Source organism: Schistocerca americana, chromosome 4, assembly GCF_021461395.2.
Source record: "Schistocerca americana isolate TAMUIC-IGC-003095 chromosome 4, iqSchAmer2.1, whole genome shotgun sequence".
Taxonomy (NCBI): Eukaryota; Metazoa; Arthropoda; class Insecta; order Orthoptera; family Acrididae; genus Schistocerca; species Schistocerca americana.
In genome coordinates this window covers 782946552-782964573 of record NC_060122.1, presented here as the reverse complement: position 1 = coordinate 782964573, position 18022 = coordinate 782946552, and the positions used below count along the sequence as shown (strand labels likewise).

Sequence of the window (18022 nt, the reverse complement as noted above, 5' to 3'; positions counted from 1 at the left end):
ATTCTGGAACTAGACATGAATGTCCTTTGCTTGCATACCTTTCTTTATGAAGTACTTCATCATTGTTCGAATCTCGATTTTTACCATCTTCACTAATCACTACGCGGGAACAACAACAGAGCCACGTCACCGTCCCAGTTCTCTTCCAAGAGCACTGACGTGTCACGTGTTTACAGGTAACAGTCCAATGAATATCACATGAACAACTAGTTGCGCCAGCGCTGACCTCTCGTGGTGATTCCGAGAACTTTTCAAACCACCCTCGTATATTGTACACGTTTTGACCTCAAGACAATTGAATGGAATAAATTGGATCATCTGACAGTCTTTTATACTTAAAACCATCCGATATATTTTCATGCAGCAAGAATACATTTGCTTTAAACCAGTAGGATGCTTGAGCAATTGTCTTTGCAACACAAGGCAGTTTTATAGTTTATGATATCATTGAAGTTGTTTCGTCTGCATGTAGCAAAGGCTGGATTTTAGGAACAATAAAAAGATCAGTACAGATCTCTGCGTAACACCTATCATAAACTGTAACTTGTGGCATGCTGGATTATTTCTTGGTCAACACAGAAAACTTGCATACTGTTCTGTAGATACGATTGTAATAGTTCAGGGCGTATCTCTAAAACCGGGTTCACACGTACAACTAAATGTGACGCCACAGCTACCGTTCCCACAGGACGGCACAAATTTTACGTAGTCGCGCAGCTTTCAACATGGAGTCAACTGAAAACATATGGATGGGTATTAACACAGTCTAATATGTGTTTAACTGTAGTATTGATGCTAGAATTCAGGTTATGGCATTATAGCTGTGGCAAGAGTTAAATGCAAAGAAAACGAAGCGCAAATGTTATACCCAAAAATATATTTCGCGCAGGGATAAATCAGGGGCCACAAAGACAATCACAAAAGAAATAATACTCAGAGGCGAAAATGCCGTCTACTGTTGCCATGGAGTTAAGAATACCTCCATGACTATTGCTAACTAACCAACAGCTGGCATGTACATATCATCTGGAGACACGTCACTCTTCCAAGAAGCTTACTGTATTCGTTAATGTAGGCATTTCTGGTAAGTAGTTTTCAGTTTAACAGCTGACACATCACACTGCTCAGCTATTTCCCACACATAATCCACAATTTATACTGCACCTGATCTCACAAATCTTGAAGCTCATACGACTCGCTTTTTTTTTAAAGATTGGGGAATAGGCACACACACACACACACACACACAGCTACAGAAAACTAAATGTAGGCTGTTGCTCTTGTAGTTCCAAAAGCTGGGAAAGCAGTTAAATGAAAACACACCGGAATCGATTGGAGCACTCCACGATAACAGCGACAGAATGTGAGTGTTTCGAAATACAGCCACCCGGGAGCAAGTGGAAAGAACATTAGTACAACTAAGTTGAGCTTTTAATGGCAGAGCAAAAGTTACGTCTGTTGCGCTAGAGCAAACTGGCAGGCGACATGTTTGTTGCGTGTGTGAAGTCGGCTGTCAAAAAGTAACTTGAGAAGAACCTATGTCTCTAGTAAACATCGACTGTTATGCACTGATTTTAGAATGCAAACGCAACACCCTAATGACATTCGTTTGTGCTAGTGCCATTTAAAAGGCAAGTCAAGTGGATTTTACAGACGAATTTTACTAACTGTCGGGTCGGAACGCAGAGATATGTAAATATTATGTATAATATCTCAGATACACAGTACTAAGAGTTTGAAACCATATCGCGCGAAGTATTGAATTTGACGCCGTAAATTTGTATATGACAGAGCGTCGTTGACGTGAATTATGATCTGTGTATTAGTATGTTTTGTATTGATGTACTTGTCAATGTCATAAGATAAAGCGATGGAAGACGGTAACGATTCCGACGCGACTGTGTATGGTATGTTTTGCTATTGCACAGTTTTGTGTAAGGTTTTCTACTTGTTGATTATTCATAAATGTTGTCTTATTCTGATTAACAGATGGAGATATGGAAACGGAAGAAGAGGATTCCGAGGTAGCTGTCGTGCATGAATCTGTTGCTTCAGGAACTGAGGTAAAATCATTTTGTCTTGTAAATTTACTTAAATGAATACCCTCGAAGAAACGTGAACATAGGAAGTGGAATATTTCTGCCAGTAGTTGAAGTACAGCAGGTGCCTACGTGGAATGTTTCCAAAATTGTATAAGTGTAACGTCTCTATACAGTTTTTTTTTTTTTTGTGTGGAGTGCTAAGCTCCATGTACTAAAAATGTACCCATTAAGAATGCTAGTGCTTATCAACTAAGGTGAAGATACAACAAAAGAGAAGTGGTAAACGACATGAAACATGTCAAAAATATTGTCAGTAAAGAAAAGAAATAGTCCCACAGAGCAGTTGCTTATCAACAACAACAACAACAATTGGTATGTGGAAGAAGAATTGTCATATTATAGAAATGATGCTCATGTTATTCAAAATTGCACGTAGTGTGAAAGCAGTGTGCAAAATTTTGGATCATTTGATTTATCAGATGTCATTGTACAGATCTTATGATTCAGGAGAATGTTTAAATTACGTAGACATGCCCATGTAAAATAAATGTCCAGTGGTATCTATAAAAACTGCTTCCCTTGAGGAACCACAGTGAATGTGTCATATCTCTCTTGCAGGTTGTTTCCCATGAAGGACCCCAATCAAGTGATACAGGCTCTCTTAAAGCTGATTGTCAGTCAAATGAAAATCAAGCATATGAACATAAAAGTAAGTATCTGTTATTACACATAGCTGGTACTTCTTTCTTGAGATGAATGTTTCATTTTTACGATTAATGAAGTATTTTCTTCTTTAGACCTAATTTTACATAATCATAATTGTAATGCCTTTCTAAACAATAAAATTGTGTAGCTGTCATTTGTATTGCCAGTACCTGCAAGGTGGACATTTTGTAAATTTAATTTACCAATTTAGTTAGTTGACAGAAAATTTTTAGTCTCCTTCTGCCTGAGTTCATAACATGCTAGCCAGTAGTGTCGAATTTTTCTTCACAAATATCTCACGCCAGGTAAAAGTTTACATACAGTAACATTTTTCTGTTTCATAATCATCTGCTAAATAACACCAAAAGCAAAAAACATAAGATTTATAGGTAGCATATTTATCTGCAGTCATCACATTTTCTGGCACTTTATCCCAACCAGTTGTACTAAAAGATGCATTCTGGATTGCTTCGTTGCATGCTTAAGTTTTTGTTTTCAAATCTAAACTTGAGACTCTGAATGTTTTGTGTGTGTTCAACCATGATGTTTGAGTGTGCAGGACGAAGCAGTGATTTTGTGAAGTTTCGGGTCTTGTGGCACAACTGGCTAATAGAATCGAACATGAGCTGCTTTCATGTTGATTTGTTTTTGAAGCTAGCATACCACATTTGTTGCTTTTCATATTTATATTTGTTTATTATGAAAATTTTGTAGTTGAAATGATAAACAACCTTAAAGACCTCTCCGAAACAAGTAATTTTTAATACAGTTTGTTGTGCCAGTGTGTCGGAAAATGTGCTGGTGTATGAATGTGTCACTACGAATTATATGAACATGTCACTACCAATTATTAAGTACTTCCTTTAGTAGACAAAAAAGTAGTTACAACAAATTAATTCCTTCTCATTTATTAATGTAAATTTTGCTTACCTTAATTCATTTGTTTATAGATGAAATCAGTGCATCTGCCCTACAAAATGGCCCAAGTCCATTTCATTTAAATTTGGAGGATTCAGTAGTTATTTTTCAAGCCCATTCTCCATATTTTTGCCTAATAATTTGCACACTGAATTCATGTTGTGCTGTTAACAGACTTGCGGTATGCTGCAGCTATTAGTAAGAAAGTAAAAACTTACTAGAACATGGGCATGACACATACAAAAAGATACTTGGTAATAATGGTAACACGACATTTTTCACGTGTTTTTGTGCTGTTCATTTGTGAAACTGCCGCTAGGTAGTGAAACTTTGTAATCGTATTCTAATGTTCTCTGTGAAGAAACTCACAAAGTTATTCTTTCAGTGGATTGAATTTCTAATGATATGATCAAAGAACTATCTAAAACATCATCAAAACATTAATACTAAATGTCAATTAATGATGCACCAAAGCATAAAAGTGATATTTGGAGCCTGATTCCATAGAAGCTTCAGCCACTTCCTTCATTTATGTAAGCAGCAGAATGTGAAAATTGTGTGGAAATCTGTAGGTTACCATAAGGCTCTGCTAGTTGGGCGTTTAAGGGGTACATAAGTTATATTCTGTAGAAGCAACACCTGTAAGGCTGTATTACATAGAGGTAATAGGCATTGCAGGGCACAGCCATAAGACTAGCTACTATGTGTTTGAGAAATATCAGTCGATATAAAGTGCCAAAAAGATTGACTTTCAGTATTCCCATGGGAAATATTCAAAATGTCGGATTATTTAAGTTATGTAATCATTTATTGAATAATTATTTTAATATATATTTTAGGGCAGCTCCACCTCAGGGCCTTTAGCTATGAGCTGCGCCTGATTATATGTTCTGCAGGGGAAACCACAATATCACCACCTGGAGATGTGATTTTGATAAGGAGCAACATATCTCAATATACATTGGTGAGAATGAAGCTGTCCTGAGAGACAGAAAACAATCTGCTCAAGAAAAATATCTGAGGCAGCTGATGGTGGAATAGTCATTTCTGAAAGAAAAGGTGGAAGAGATGGTACATGTGACAACTGAAATCTGTTTCTTATAAAATAAGTCATTATCAGTCGTAGAGTTTATACGCAACTGTACACTGTCACTCTGATTTTGTCCAAAATTGGTAATCACATTCTTAAGAAAACAGGTGAAAATGCTGTCACGAGGATTCACAAAAACCTATCCCAAATGGTAAGAGTAATGAAAAAATGCTAAGTTTTTTCCCAGGCATTAATGCTTCATTCTGATAAGACAAAGTTGTGCAGATACTTTTGGGCTGTTTACTGAAAACAACCTGTGAAGGAGAAGGTGGAATGATATTTTATGCTATAAAAGCCCCATCCCTGTGGGAACATTAGAAACTACTACTCTAAAGATTGGAAGATGAAGAAAAATGTTGCCATGTTCTATCTAACTACAAGTATGTTTCTTTTCCAAAATTGCTATGCCTATTTTAAACTGTCTTTGCAAAATATAAAGGCGAATTTGGAAAACACAGTAGCAAGGTAACACAAAGATACAAAAAATTTTAGCAGGGGATAAATTTGAGGCTCTTTCGGTGCAAATATGGATGTTGCTAGTTGACTTACTAACTAAAACTACAAAATATTGTTACCTTCTTTCTTATACAAAAGTAATGACATTTTAAAACACCTATAATGAAAAGTGTGTATCCCAGTTAACACTATGAACTACAGATATATTCAACACTCGTAGAATTATGTTAGATAACAATGTACAGATCCTCTTGTCCATTTTACGTAAAATAAGGAAAAGAAAACCACTTATCTATAGTGGATCAATGCGCGGAACATAGAAACAGGCAACAGAAAACTGCACTTATGTTAGCTTTCAAGCACTAGCTTCTTCTTCTTTTTTTCCCTCAGCGCATGGCTCTCCCTCCCCCTACACGCGCGCGCGCGCCCACACACACACACACACACACACACACACACACACACACACACACCCCTGTGTGTGTGCCACTTTAAGACAAATCAATGATAGATTATTGAAAGCAGTTGCTTGAGCTGATGGAGGCGAAGAACGGGTGGGAAAGGACACAAGGACAAAGTTGGGAAAGAGGCGGGTCTCTCTCTCTCTCTCTCTCTCTCTCTCTCTCTCTCTCTCTCTCTCTCTCTCTCTCTGTGTGTGTGTGTGTGTGTGTGTGTGTGTGTGTGTGTGTGTGTGTGTGTGTGTGTGGGCGCGCGCGCGCAAAGGCTGTGGCTAGAAGGTCAGCATGTAATAGTCTTTTTCGTTGTACCTGTCTGCAACTGAATGTCGTATTTACAGTGAGTATCAGATTGTCCTTTTCATGATAAAGTTAATTTACAGGATTGGCAGTGGCATTAAAAAAGGGGCCTAATTAGCCTTCAGCCAAAAATCGCTGCCCATACACTCATACCAGGAGAGTTGCTCTCCATTGCCACATGTGGGAATTTGTAGAATCCTAGTAGACACAGTTGTCCTTTTCCTCTGCCATTCACCTTAACAGTCTCTCTGTCTCGCCAAAGGATGCTTTTGTAAAACTTGGGATCGGTTTCATGTCACATTATGTGTACCACGCTGAATTCCATATGCAATCTTTGTCCTTGAAGTAGGCCTGTACAGTCTTTATTGCAGCTTTTCCTGAACCTTTTGTAGGCTTGTTCTGCTGTTTGATACTCTTTGGATCCTTTTCTTTGAGATTTAGTCACTGACTGCATGAAACATTGTTCGATAACATTGAGATTCTCTTCTGTAGTAACTGATTTTGGCCTATCTGAACAAGGTAGCTCCGCTACTGATCCAGTCTCTACAGATCTTAAATTTAATTTGTGAATGCCTTGTCGAGATAGTGGCTGGATATTTGGGAAAAACTCCACAAACACCACTTAAAATATGGTCATGTTTCACCATATTTGCAAATCAAATACTTGCTGTTCTGTAGTTAACTTCCTATTCACTGTTTCTCAGATAACTACAAACCTCAAACTGCTTGTGTCAACTGACTGATAGGTATGATTCACCAGTAGATATCACTGTTGACTACCACTATGCTGGGCAAGACAGTCTAAGGACTGCTAGTGACAACTGACTTATAGCCCATCCTGTATATCATTTAATAGTCAAAAAGCATAGATCTGATTCTTTATTTAACTGATTCCCATATAGAGTATTGTGTTAAACATACGTTGATTTCAAGCATGTTAAAATGTTTCTCGTTAATCTTTTTGCTGCATGTGATTAAATCGGCTGTCTTGGTTTCCACTAAGTTCATGAAACTCACCATCATGCTCCATAGTCAGAGTTTTCTTAAGAGCATAATTCTAACGTTGTCAATGCTTCTCATTCACGTTTACAATTGACATTTCTGTAGATGATGACTTGATAGACTAACTGTTGTATTTTCTGTGCAAAAATACTCAGTTTTGATTTGTGTTGCCACTGTAAGTGAATGGAAATAATACTCCAGGTATAACTATCTGGGGAATAGAATGGCATCATAAAAAGAATACCCTTAGTTGTATCTGGGGTGGCTGATTCTGTGAGTATATCAGTGAAAATAAACTTTTTTTTAAACTTCCTTCAACTACTGATAAAACTTATTGAAAAGTATATGGAATCCAGTTCTACCATTACGTTCATTATCAGCAGTTTCTAAACTTGTACATGCCATACATAAACATTGTGAAATATGCATACACATAATGGAAAGTCCAGGCTGGAGTAATAGTAATACGGTAAGGATAGATTGCTGCTCTCCACCTAAGGTGTTGAGCCGCAAACAGGCATAATGAAATATTTAAGCTTCTGGTCAAGGTTCTCCATCAAAAGTAGAACTCCCACACAACTCACACACGCAGGGGATACTTCATCTGGGCACTAAGGCTGATATTCTAGTATTCTTTTCCATTGTGCGACTTTCTCACCCTTTTTTCTCATGACAGTCTTATCTGTCTAGTATTGTGCAGTTTAATACTAGATGTTCCTGCTTTTCCTAAAGGTGTTGCTTGTGTCTAACTTTCGTGTACATCCTGTCTCTAATTTGAACATGTTTTACATCTTTTGTTTATCTGTGTTCACTGTCATAGCAAGTCAGGCCATCTAGCTGTCCCCCTCCTGTGTCACTGGTGGCTCAGGTTTGCAATAAGCCTTCTTTCAGACTGCTGCGATATTTTGTGGAATCGGTCCCATATCATAGGAGTACTGGTTTCCTGGTGGCGCTCCTGGGTTGGGAAACCTATGGAGATGTGTGGAAAAGTCTTAATGCTCTACTCTGGAACCCGTGAAGTTGATGAATATAGTGGTCAGCTATGTTTCTCCACACTATAGTCACATATTCTAGTTCTGCTCAGACCAGTGTGGAGGAAATGTAGACTCAGTATCTAGCGAGGGTGGAGATGCTTTCAGATGACCACATGCTTTACCCCAATCTTCACAGATGTATGATCCCCAGATGAGGTGCCTTTCAAGGGTTATCCTGAGGTATTTCAGTGTGTGATACCATGGGATGGGGCCTCCCATGATCCGCACAGGTTCAAAATCCAATGGCACTGTGCGCTGTAATTACAACATCATACTTCATTGTGACATTAAATTTCAAACACTACTTCGGCCCAGGCCCCTAAGATTCTGTCTGCAGGGGGGCCAAGGATGGACCCCTGTGGCACACCTGCTTGTATCAGTCTTTCTTTCAAAATGCTGTCTCTGAATGCGAACATTGGAATGCTGTCTTCCATTTGTGAATGGTATGTAGGAAAAATGATTCAGTAAAGCTCCACAAGGCTTAATTTCTGTAATCTTCTCATATGTGTGGAAAGAAGTACTACATGGCCTTAATTTTCTTCGGAAATTTCATCGGTAAATATCTGTGATGCACACCCCTTCTCTTGTAGTGCCTGCGACATACTCTCTTTGAGTAAATGCACTAGGCTTTGTGGGATTTCTCTCCCTCTCTCCTATTAATCACACTTCGTAAGAGTCTGACTGATAAACAATCAATTGAACAGGTGTTTTGTAATCATCTTTGTGGATGAATTAAATTGCCTTAAGAATCTTCCAGTGAACCTGTCCGGTATCTGCTCTTCCTACTACACAGGTGTCCAAAATTAAAGCAACAAAAGGAAATTTTGCAATTTTGTGTTATTGATTTTGCCACAAAATGGTATAAACTGGTGATAGTAAAGTAGAAACAATGTAAAGAATACAGAACATAAACAACTGCAACATGCATAATGCTAAACAAAAAGTTTTGTTTTTTCCAACTTAACAGGTTTGCCCACACGACAGCTGGTTAATGTGCTCCGTGTGGGATGTGACCACCTCTGGCAGCAATAAAGGCCTGATGATGTCAGTGCTTGCTGTGGATGATGTCATCAGTTTCATGTTGAGGCAGTAACATTCATTCTTCCTGCAGAGCTGCTCACAAGTTATGGATAGTGGTTGGTGAATGCTGACGTGATGACATCTATCTCCCTAGTTCATCCCAGATATGCAGATATGCTCTGCGGGATTCAAATCAGGAGAGGGAGTAGGCTAGACCATGTGTGCAGTATCCTTAGTTTCCAAGAAAACCTCAACCACCCGTGCTCTGTGAGGTCAAGCGGTGTCATCCGTCGGTACAAAGTCCAGGCCCACAGCACCTCCCAACAACCACACATGATGTCCTAAGATCTCATCACGATACCTGACAGCAGTTAAACCTTGACGATTCACCCCACAGTTCCATAAATTGTTAGTGGTCAAAATAATCCCTGCCCACATCGTAGGGGATCTTTCTTGGTAATGGTCTCTTTCCACAAAGGTTGGGTCCTGAGATCATGTCCACATTTCCTCTAGATGCAAATCTGTTGAGAGTAACTCTGTAAACTCTCTAAATCACATTAGGACTCGTCTGTAAAATGAACGCTTGCCCACTCTTCAGCTGTCCAGGTGGCACGTTGACGACTCCACTATACATGTTCCCTTCTGTGAAGACAAGTCAGAGGTACGCGTGCAGCTGGTCTCTGACAATAAAGGTCACTCTACTGAAGCCTTGTGCACACAGGTAGCCTCGATATAACACATTCGGTTGATGCTGAGAGGACAGAGGCCAGTTGCAGTGCAGTACTAAGGCAATACCGTCGTGCCCTTATAGACAAATAATAGTGCTCTCTTTCTGTTTCACACTTGGTCGTCCTGCTCTGATCTTCAGGATATGCTTTCGGTCTCTATAAACTGTCGCCACATCCAAGAAGCAACAGAATGATTCGCATTAAGTCATCGGGCCACATCAGTTAGCAACTGTCCTGCTTCCATTCTTCCTATGGTCCTCCACTCAGATTCTTCCTATGGCCCTCCACTCAGATTGACTGGTAGGTGTCTTCTCAGTGCTTTATGCGGTTATTCCACTTTTGATCATTCTGGATGATTATTCATAATTATTTTATGATAGTTACTGTTTCCGTTGACCTGCCAGGGTAGCTGAGAGCGCTAACGCGCTGCTTCCTGGACTTGGGTAGGCGCGCCGGCCCTGGATCGAATCCGCCCGGCGGATTAACGACAAGGGCCGGTGTGCCAGCCAGCCTGGATGTGGTTTTTCGGTGGTTTCCCTCATCCCGCTATGTGAATACTGGGCTGGTCCCCATGTTCCGCCTCAGTTACATGCGTCGCAGACATTTGAAACACGTTCGCACTATTTCACGATTGACACTAGATGCAGACAGGTGGGGTACACTGATTTCATCCCTGGAGGTACGGGGTGGCGGCAGGAAGGGCATCTGGCCACCCCTAAAACTAACCTTGCCAAATCCGTTCTAACCACGCCGACCCCGCAATCGCTGCAGGACTATGGCGTAAACGAAAGAAAGAAAGTAAGTTACTGTTTCCGTTGATTCGTCACTTATAGCATAAATGAACAGAAGTGGCTCTCTTCATCTATTTATTTGTAATACTTTGCAGTTTTCTTGTGTTCATGGTCAACAGCTAGTACCTGCACCGGTTGTCGATTCTCTGTAGGTCTTCCTACTTTTCATTACAGTGTTCTGACATTGCAGTCTTTCTACACACAACAATACAATCCAGAGTAGCCCCACAGTCTCTCCAACATTAGCCCCAGTTGATCATCATTAATGTAAATAGTAATGGCCCTGGAAGAGCCCCTTGGATAATTCCTGAAATTTCCTTCAGAGTCATCAGTTTTGTTCAGTTAAGGAAGTCCTTTGTCCAGTCACAAATTTATCAATGATATTCACCAAAAGCCTTGTAACTTAAGATGTTATTTTATTTTGAAAGTTATAAGTTTCAGCATTTTGATATGCCATCTTTAGGACCCGTATGCATCTCTCCAAGTAAATGAAAATGTCATATAGAGCCGTAAATTTCTGGATGTCATGAGCTCAGTCGTTACACTAGTGCCTTATTCAAAGACTTGCTATCAAGTCTTCGAATGAAGCACTAGTGTAACGATTGAATTCATGACACCCAGAGGTTTATGGCTCTGTATGACATTTTTGTTTACTTGGAGAGATGCATATGGGGACTGAAAATAGCATATTGAAATGCTGAAACTGGTAGCCTTCAAAATAGAATAATAAGTTACACAGCTGTTGGTGAATTTCATTGACAATTACTTAACCAGCCGATGTCCCCTGTCAATGATAGACCAACAGAGACAATCACAAATTTGGTTGAATTCTCTCTCTCTCTCTCTCTCACACACACACACACACTCACACACACACACACTCACACTCTGTAAGCTCTTATTTTGCTCACTAAACGACAGTGCAGAGCTGTATTGAATGCATTGCAGAATCAAGGAATATGGTGTCAACTGGAACACCTTAGTCTGTGGTGCTCTGGGTCTTGTCAATAAACAGAGCAAGCTGGTCTCCATTTTTGGTATCTGCTGATTTTTTATGGAGGAGATTTTAGTTTCCGATGAGATTTTCATTCTCAAAGAATGTCATAGTGCATGAGCGTAAAACATGTTCCTTAACTCTAAAACATACCGATGTCAGCAATAGAGGCCTATAATACACATTTGTGTGTCAGCATTTCTTAAAAATGGAAATTACCTGCACTTTTCTCCAATCGCTAGGTACTGCTTGTCGCTTTAGTGAATTGTGATTATAATAGTTAATCACTGTAGGTGATCTGCAGTTCGCGGATTTTCTGTTCTGCAATTTTTTATTTCAATACATTTTGGCATCTGTACAATGACTGAAAGGAGGTATCATATTATGGTCTTCCAAGGTGAAACAACTATGGAAAACTAAATTCAGTATTTTGATCTTCTCTCTGTGATCTTCTTTGTCAGTGAAGGTATGATTGCTGAGTGGCTGAATAAATTATTTTAATCCACTTATTGTTCTTACTTAGGATTTTTAATCAAATTGTTTGGCAAAATATTTCTATGAAAGTCACTGGAAGCTTCGTGCAGCACTTGGCTTGTGCTTATTTTGGCTTCATTCACCTTCTGTTTGTCTACCAGGCTTTAACTCTGCTTAAATCTGAAATGCTTGCTTTGCTTTGACAACAACTTTCTAACACAGCTATTGAACCACAGTGAGTCTTCTCCATCCTTCACAGCTTTGCACAGCACATCCTTGTCTAAGATATATTGTAAAGAATGTTTTTGAATGTTACCCATTTGTATTCCACATCTTCGTCCTCAGAGCTGGATATTTTATGTTGACTGCTTGGATACTCCGCTGTTCGTCTCCTGTCACTCTTGATAACCAAAAATATTTTCTTATCTTTTGTAACATTTCTTGTGACACCTGTAGTCATTGATGTTGTCAGTGCCTTATGATCTTAGATTATCTCCCCGATGTCAACTGATTTGAAGAGTTCACATTTGTTAGTTACTGAGAGATCTAAGACATTGCCCTTACATGTGGACACTCTTAACTATCTGCTGGAAGACATTTGGAACAATCTCTCTCAAATCCTTTTATGTGCCATCACTTTAAATTGAATGAGTCTCCATAACTCCTTCAGAGTAGGGAACTGGGTTGAATGGTGGAGTAGGTAGCTGATCATGACTCTTTTGAGTAGGCTCTTTCCCTCACCTAATCATCTCGGGTCCTCATCGTTGGAGAGATAGCTTCAACGTTCTTCTATCTCACCATTTCTTGAAAGCTTGCAATCTTTTTACTACCTTCCTCAGAGGCAAAGTTTTTGCCCCATGCAAGCTTATGTTCACAGTGTAACGGTTCAAGAATTGCTTCCTACCCAAAACTGTCATTGCTGTGAGCAGGAATGTGATTAGCTACTACTCAGATACTGTTTGACTTCGGTGGCTTTTCCTTATTTTCACTTGGATAAGTAATTCTTTTGCCTGGGCTATTCTATGTTAACATCTGTCATACTTCTACATTTACAAGACAGCAGCTTAATTTTCAAATTTTTAAAAATCCTCATGCTTGGAGAATTCTATTTATCATGGTGAACAGTTTTCTGATTTTTTTTCTTTGTTCGCAATGTTACTATGACACGTGTGAGTTTCGTAGCCTAGAAGTGAAGTACAGCCTAGGAGGCAACAGATGTGTACTACCCTAGCTTCACATCATCCTTAAAGTCAGTGTCACTTAAAAAGGAAGAAAAATGGTGTAAACATCCTTTATACCTCCCCCTATAGTGATAAAGGTTAGAAAAAAACTAGAAAAAGAAAAGCGAAATTTTTGTAGGGGAGTTTCGTCAGCTAACTTTTTTAGAACATCATGTTGGGTTGTCACCTTTTTAGCTTTTCTGTTGTGTTCATAGTTTAATTCTTAAATTCTTTGTGTATTTCCACAGTTTAATTCATAAATTAATTATGTTGTATCATATTTTATTGTGTACATTTTCACAGTCTGTAGTGGAGTAGTCGTTTGTTTGTTAGGGACTGTCAGGATCCATTGATAATAGAAGTCAGCTGTCAGCCTTCGTTGAAGCACAAGGAGACTACAGAGTCACATATTTAGCTTTTTCTGTTTGTTTCTAGTTTAATTTTTAAGCTAGTAGGATGGAAAGAGTGCGTGCATCCTGTGTCCAGCCACAGGAGCCGCTGGCTGCAGTTTGCAAGCTGCTGAAGGTGCTTACAGCCACAGTCAGCCATCTACAGGCTTCTGTCTCAGGGTGTAGCAGTGATGGAGCTTCTGGTGCGTTGTGTGGGACACCACCGGTGTTGCTCATTTCGCCCATGGGCTCTGCTGTTGGGGCATCTTGCAGTGTACCCGTCACAGGGGATCCATTCTCACCGCAGGCTGAGTTGTGGGTTGTAATGTGTTCACGTTGCTTGAGGAAGCAGGAAGTGCATGTAGAGGCTGGCCGTCTGGTCTTGCCAATTCGTAGTAGATTAGTGGCTACACCTTCAGCAGGGTCCAAACAAGCACGGGCGGGAGGGGGGACTAGTTATCAGGATCTCTATTAGGTGCATTATGAAGCCTCTTAGGGAAATAGTGTCCAAGGCTGGAAAGAAAGCCAATGTGCACTCAGTGTCTGCTGGAGGCCTCATCAGAGATTTGGAGGAGCCGTGCCTGCAGCTATCAAGTGTGCAAGGTGCAGTCATTTGCAAGTTGTGGCTCACAATGACACAAGTGACGTTGCTTGCCTGGAATAAGCACTTCTGTGGATATTAAGCTACTAACGACGTAGTTGTAAAAGTTGTGATTATCTGAAGAAAAAGAACAGAATTCTGAGAGAAAAGTTTTTCAGAAAGGCTGCATTTAAAGTTTTCAAATCCTGAACCATAAACTTGTACGTAACTTACTCACTAGCACTTTGGAGACGAGGACCTAGGTTGCCCTTTCTCAGCTTTCTAAATGTATTCCAATGTTTCTTACATCTCCTTGTATGAAGATACTCTATGATGATACAGAGCTTGGATCAAATACATAATTTTAAGAGTACACAGTGTAAGAAATGGCAAGCAAAATACAGGTGATGATTGTCTGTTAATATGTTTTGTATGAAAGTCGAGGCCTGCTAGCATCTTCTTGAATTTTTTACTGAATTGGGAGATACTTTGGTGAACGAAGGAGGCCTGTTGGAATCAACATTCACTCAAAATAGTTTACCGGACAACAGAATTCAGTTTAAGAAATTTTCCTAAATTGCTTCCAAATAGAGAAGTGCCAAAATGGTTTTAAAGGAGATGTGCCAGCTGGAGTGGCCGAGCGGTTCTAGGCGCTTCAGTCTGGAACCGCGGGACCGCTACAGTCGCAGGTTCGAATCCTACCTCGGACATGGACGTGTGTGATGTCCTTAGGTTAGTTAGGTTTAAGTAGTTCTAAGTCCTAGGGGACTGATGACCTCAGATGTTAAGTCCCATAGTGCTCAGAGCCAATTGAACTTTTTTTTTTTCAAAGGAGGTGTAATGTTTGCCCAAAACGAAGCAAGTTAATGGCTGGGAAAGTGGCAAGAAAAGATACCAGGTATCACTGTAGATAATGTGATGTAGTACTTAGTTTTCCAAAATGCTTCAAAAATTTTTCACACTTAGGCAAATGTAAATAAGCAATATCAGTTAAAATAATAAAATTTCTAACGGTTGTATTTTTAGTACCAACCACTTCCTCCAGTAGGAAATTAATTAGGAAAAATAATTTTTTTGGTTGTGAACAAACACTTCATTTTAATATTAAAAAATTGGTACTGCTGTAAATCTGCACTATTTCAAAGAAAAACTGACCGCTCTTTCAAATGCAGTAAACTGACTTAAGTTCTGTACAGTAAAACCTGCTGCACAAAATTCAGAAAAACTGAAAAACACGGAATGAGCCATTTGGATGACACTGTAGTTGCCAAATCCTCAGTGTTAAAGTCTATTTGTATTGCCAGTGCTTTAAGCTATCATTTCATTCCAAATTCTAAATTGCTTCATGCCTGTATAGCTATAGTGGATTTTGCTGCTTTCAGTGAGTGTGTGTATAAATGCTCAAATTGAAAAATGTGCAAAGTAGATAACCTATTTTGTATGAATTGCAGCTTCTGTTTTGTGTCTATCATTATCCAAATAAATTCTATATATCTTCATTGGGGGATTAATCGAGCAAACCTTACAGTATGACATGTTTTATTACCGATGTAAAATACTTTAATTACTGCAATAATCACACATTCTTTCCAGATACAAAAGACGACCTGAATGCATCTGATGATGGGGATGATGGAAGTTTGTGCCCAATCTGCATGGATTTCTGGACCAATGCAGGAAGTCATCGACTGATTTCCCTAAGGTGTGGACATCTGTTTGGATATTCGTGTATTACACGCTGGCTTCAAGTTTCTTGCTCAGCTGGACAGAGGAGATGCCCTCAGTGCAATAAAAAAGCATCACCAAAAGACATAAGATTTTTATATGCTCGTAGAGTTCAAGCACTTGACACTGTAGAAAAAGAAAAATTGAAGTTGCAGGTAGAAAGCTTACAGCAAGAGAAAAATAGACTTGTTCTTGAATTAGCCCAATCTAAGTTGAACCAGGAACTCCACTTAAAGGAAATTTGGGAACTAAAGCGTAAGTGCGAACAATTGCTTTCATCTCAGTCACAGAATGCAGTGCACGGAAGAGAAATGTCAGCATCTCAGAGTAGCTCCCAGAGAAATATACGTATCCTACACGATCGCACCATAGAAGTTTGTAAAAGCGGAGGCTGCCGTGTTGCAGCATTCAGCCCGTGGCACAAGCTTCTAGTTGTTTCGCAAAGCTCTACAAATAATCTGTTTTCAGGTTTTGGTATCAAAAAGATAGATGCTGTAGATTTGCATCCAACACAATTTCTCTTCCTCCATCCAAAGCCAATCAGGGACATGGCATTTCATCATGAAAGAAATGAATTGCTTCTTACCGTTTCTCTGGATAAATGTGCTAAATTAGTGGATATCACAAGTAATTCTGTTGTACATACATATACAACAGACAGTTCTCTGTGGAGCTGTTGCTGGGATGTTAATGATCCAAATGTACTTTTTGTCGGAAGCCAGAATGGTGTAGTGTCCCAGTTTGATATGAGGCAAACGAGTAATGCAGTTGCACGTCATTCTGTACCTGGAGATACATCACCTGTTACGTCATTAGCTGCCTTTCCTGCCAAGGCAAATAGAACCTTGTCACGGGGAGGATTTTTAGCATGTAGGCTTAATTCGTGTTGTTCATACGAAAGAAATGCAGATAATTTTTCAGTGCAACATTTACCTCTTTCTGGACCTTTTACTTCTTTATGCTATGATGAACACACAGATCATATTTTAGTCTCTACTAGGCCTAATGCAAGGGTTCCAAATTCTTGTCATATTTTGTGTCAGTTTGGGGCAGATGGCACAAGTGCAGTTTGTTGCCCTGTGCACACATTTATGGGAAGTACCACTCAGAGACTTTTGTCAAGACCCTGCACTGTCTCCGTGCAGGGAGATACACTGGTGGCAGCCCACATTGAGAGCTCAAAAATTGTTGCCGTGTGGAGTGTATCTTCAGGTCAGCGTCTTCTCAGTCTTCCGGCTTCAGAACCTATTATCGATATTTGCCCATTGAACGTGGATGGAATACTTTATTTGTCAGCGCTCTCAGAAAAGTCGTTGCGGTTATATAGTGTAAAGCATACGTGAAAAAAGTTGTGCAAATTCTTACGGTAACTCATAATCTTGTAAATATAACAGTGTGTAAAAGCAGTAATTTTTGATACTTTTGTCAGTATGGTACTTTTTAAAGTATTCTGTGAGTGCTATAAATGTATATATGAATTTTGAAATAAATGTAAAAGTTCAGTTTTAATAATAAATTGTTTCCTAATAGTTAAATGAAATTGTTAAAATGCCACTATTGGATGAATGCCCATTATGAAACAGTTTATTCATAAATTATATATAAAAAACAAAGATGAGGTGACTTACCGAACAAAAGCGCTGGCAGGTCGATAGACACACAAACAAACACAAACATACACACAAAATTCAAGCTTTCGCAACAAACTGTTGCCTCGTCAGGAAAGAGGGAAGGAGAGGGGAAGACGAAAGGAAGTGGGTTTTAAGGGAGAGGGTAAGGAGTCATTCCAATCCCGGGAGCGGAAAGACTTACCTTAGGGGGAAAAAAGGACAGGTATACACTCGCACACACGCACATATCCATCCACACATACAGACACAAGCAGACATATTTAAAGACAAAGAGTTTGGGCAGAGATGTCAGTCGAGGCAGAAGTGTAGAGGCAAAGAAGTTGTTGAAAGACAGGTGAGGTATGAGTGGCGGCAACTTGAAATTAGCGGAGATTGAGGCCTGGCGGATGACGAGAAGAGAGGATATACTGAAGGGCAAGTTCCCATCTCCGGAGTTCGGATAGGTTGGTGTTGGTGGGAAGTATCCAG

The 18022-nt window shown here is 39.6% G+C and overlaps 1 protein-coding gene across 1 annotated transcript; it reads left to right on the top strand.

Moving 5' to 3' along the window:
• Positions 1–1436: 1436 nt before the first annotated feature.
• Positions 1437–17389, top strand: LOC124612685 (E3 ubiquitin-protein ligase RFWD3-like). Its single transcript, XM_047141020.1, has 4 exons — positions 1437–1907; positions 1990–2063; positions 2661–2751; positions 15792–17389. The coding sequence occupies exons 1-4, from the start codon at positions 1871–1873 to the stop codon at positions 17264–17266; spliced, it is 1677 nt and encodes a 558-aa protein (XP_046996976.1). The 5' UTR covers positions 1437–1870; the 3' UTR covers positions 17267–17389.
• Positions 17390–18022: the final 633 nt, after the last annotated feature.

What these genes read in the sequence shown, in the direction of transcription:
- LOC124612685 (XM_047141020.1), top strand. Translation starts at nt 1,871, where the DNA reads ATGGAAGACGGTAACGATTCCGACGCGACTGTGTATG. An exon ending in TTCCGACGCGACTGTGTATG is followed by an intron (nt 1,908 to 1,989) that starts GTATGTTTTGCT and finishes TCTGATTAACAG; the next exon opens with ATGGAGATATGGAAACGGAA. An exon ending in TCAAGCATATGAACATAAAA is followed by an intron (nt 2,752 to 15,791) that starts GTAAGTATCTGT and finishes CATTCTTTCCAG; the next exon opens with ATACAAAAGACGACCTGAAT.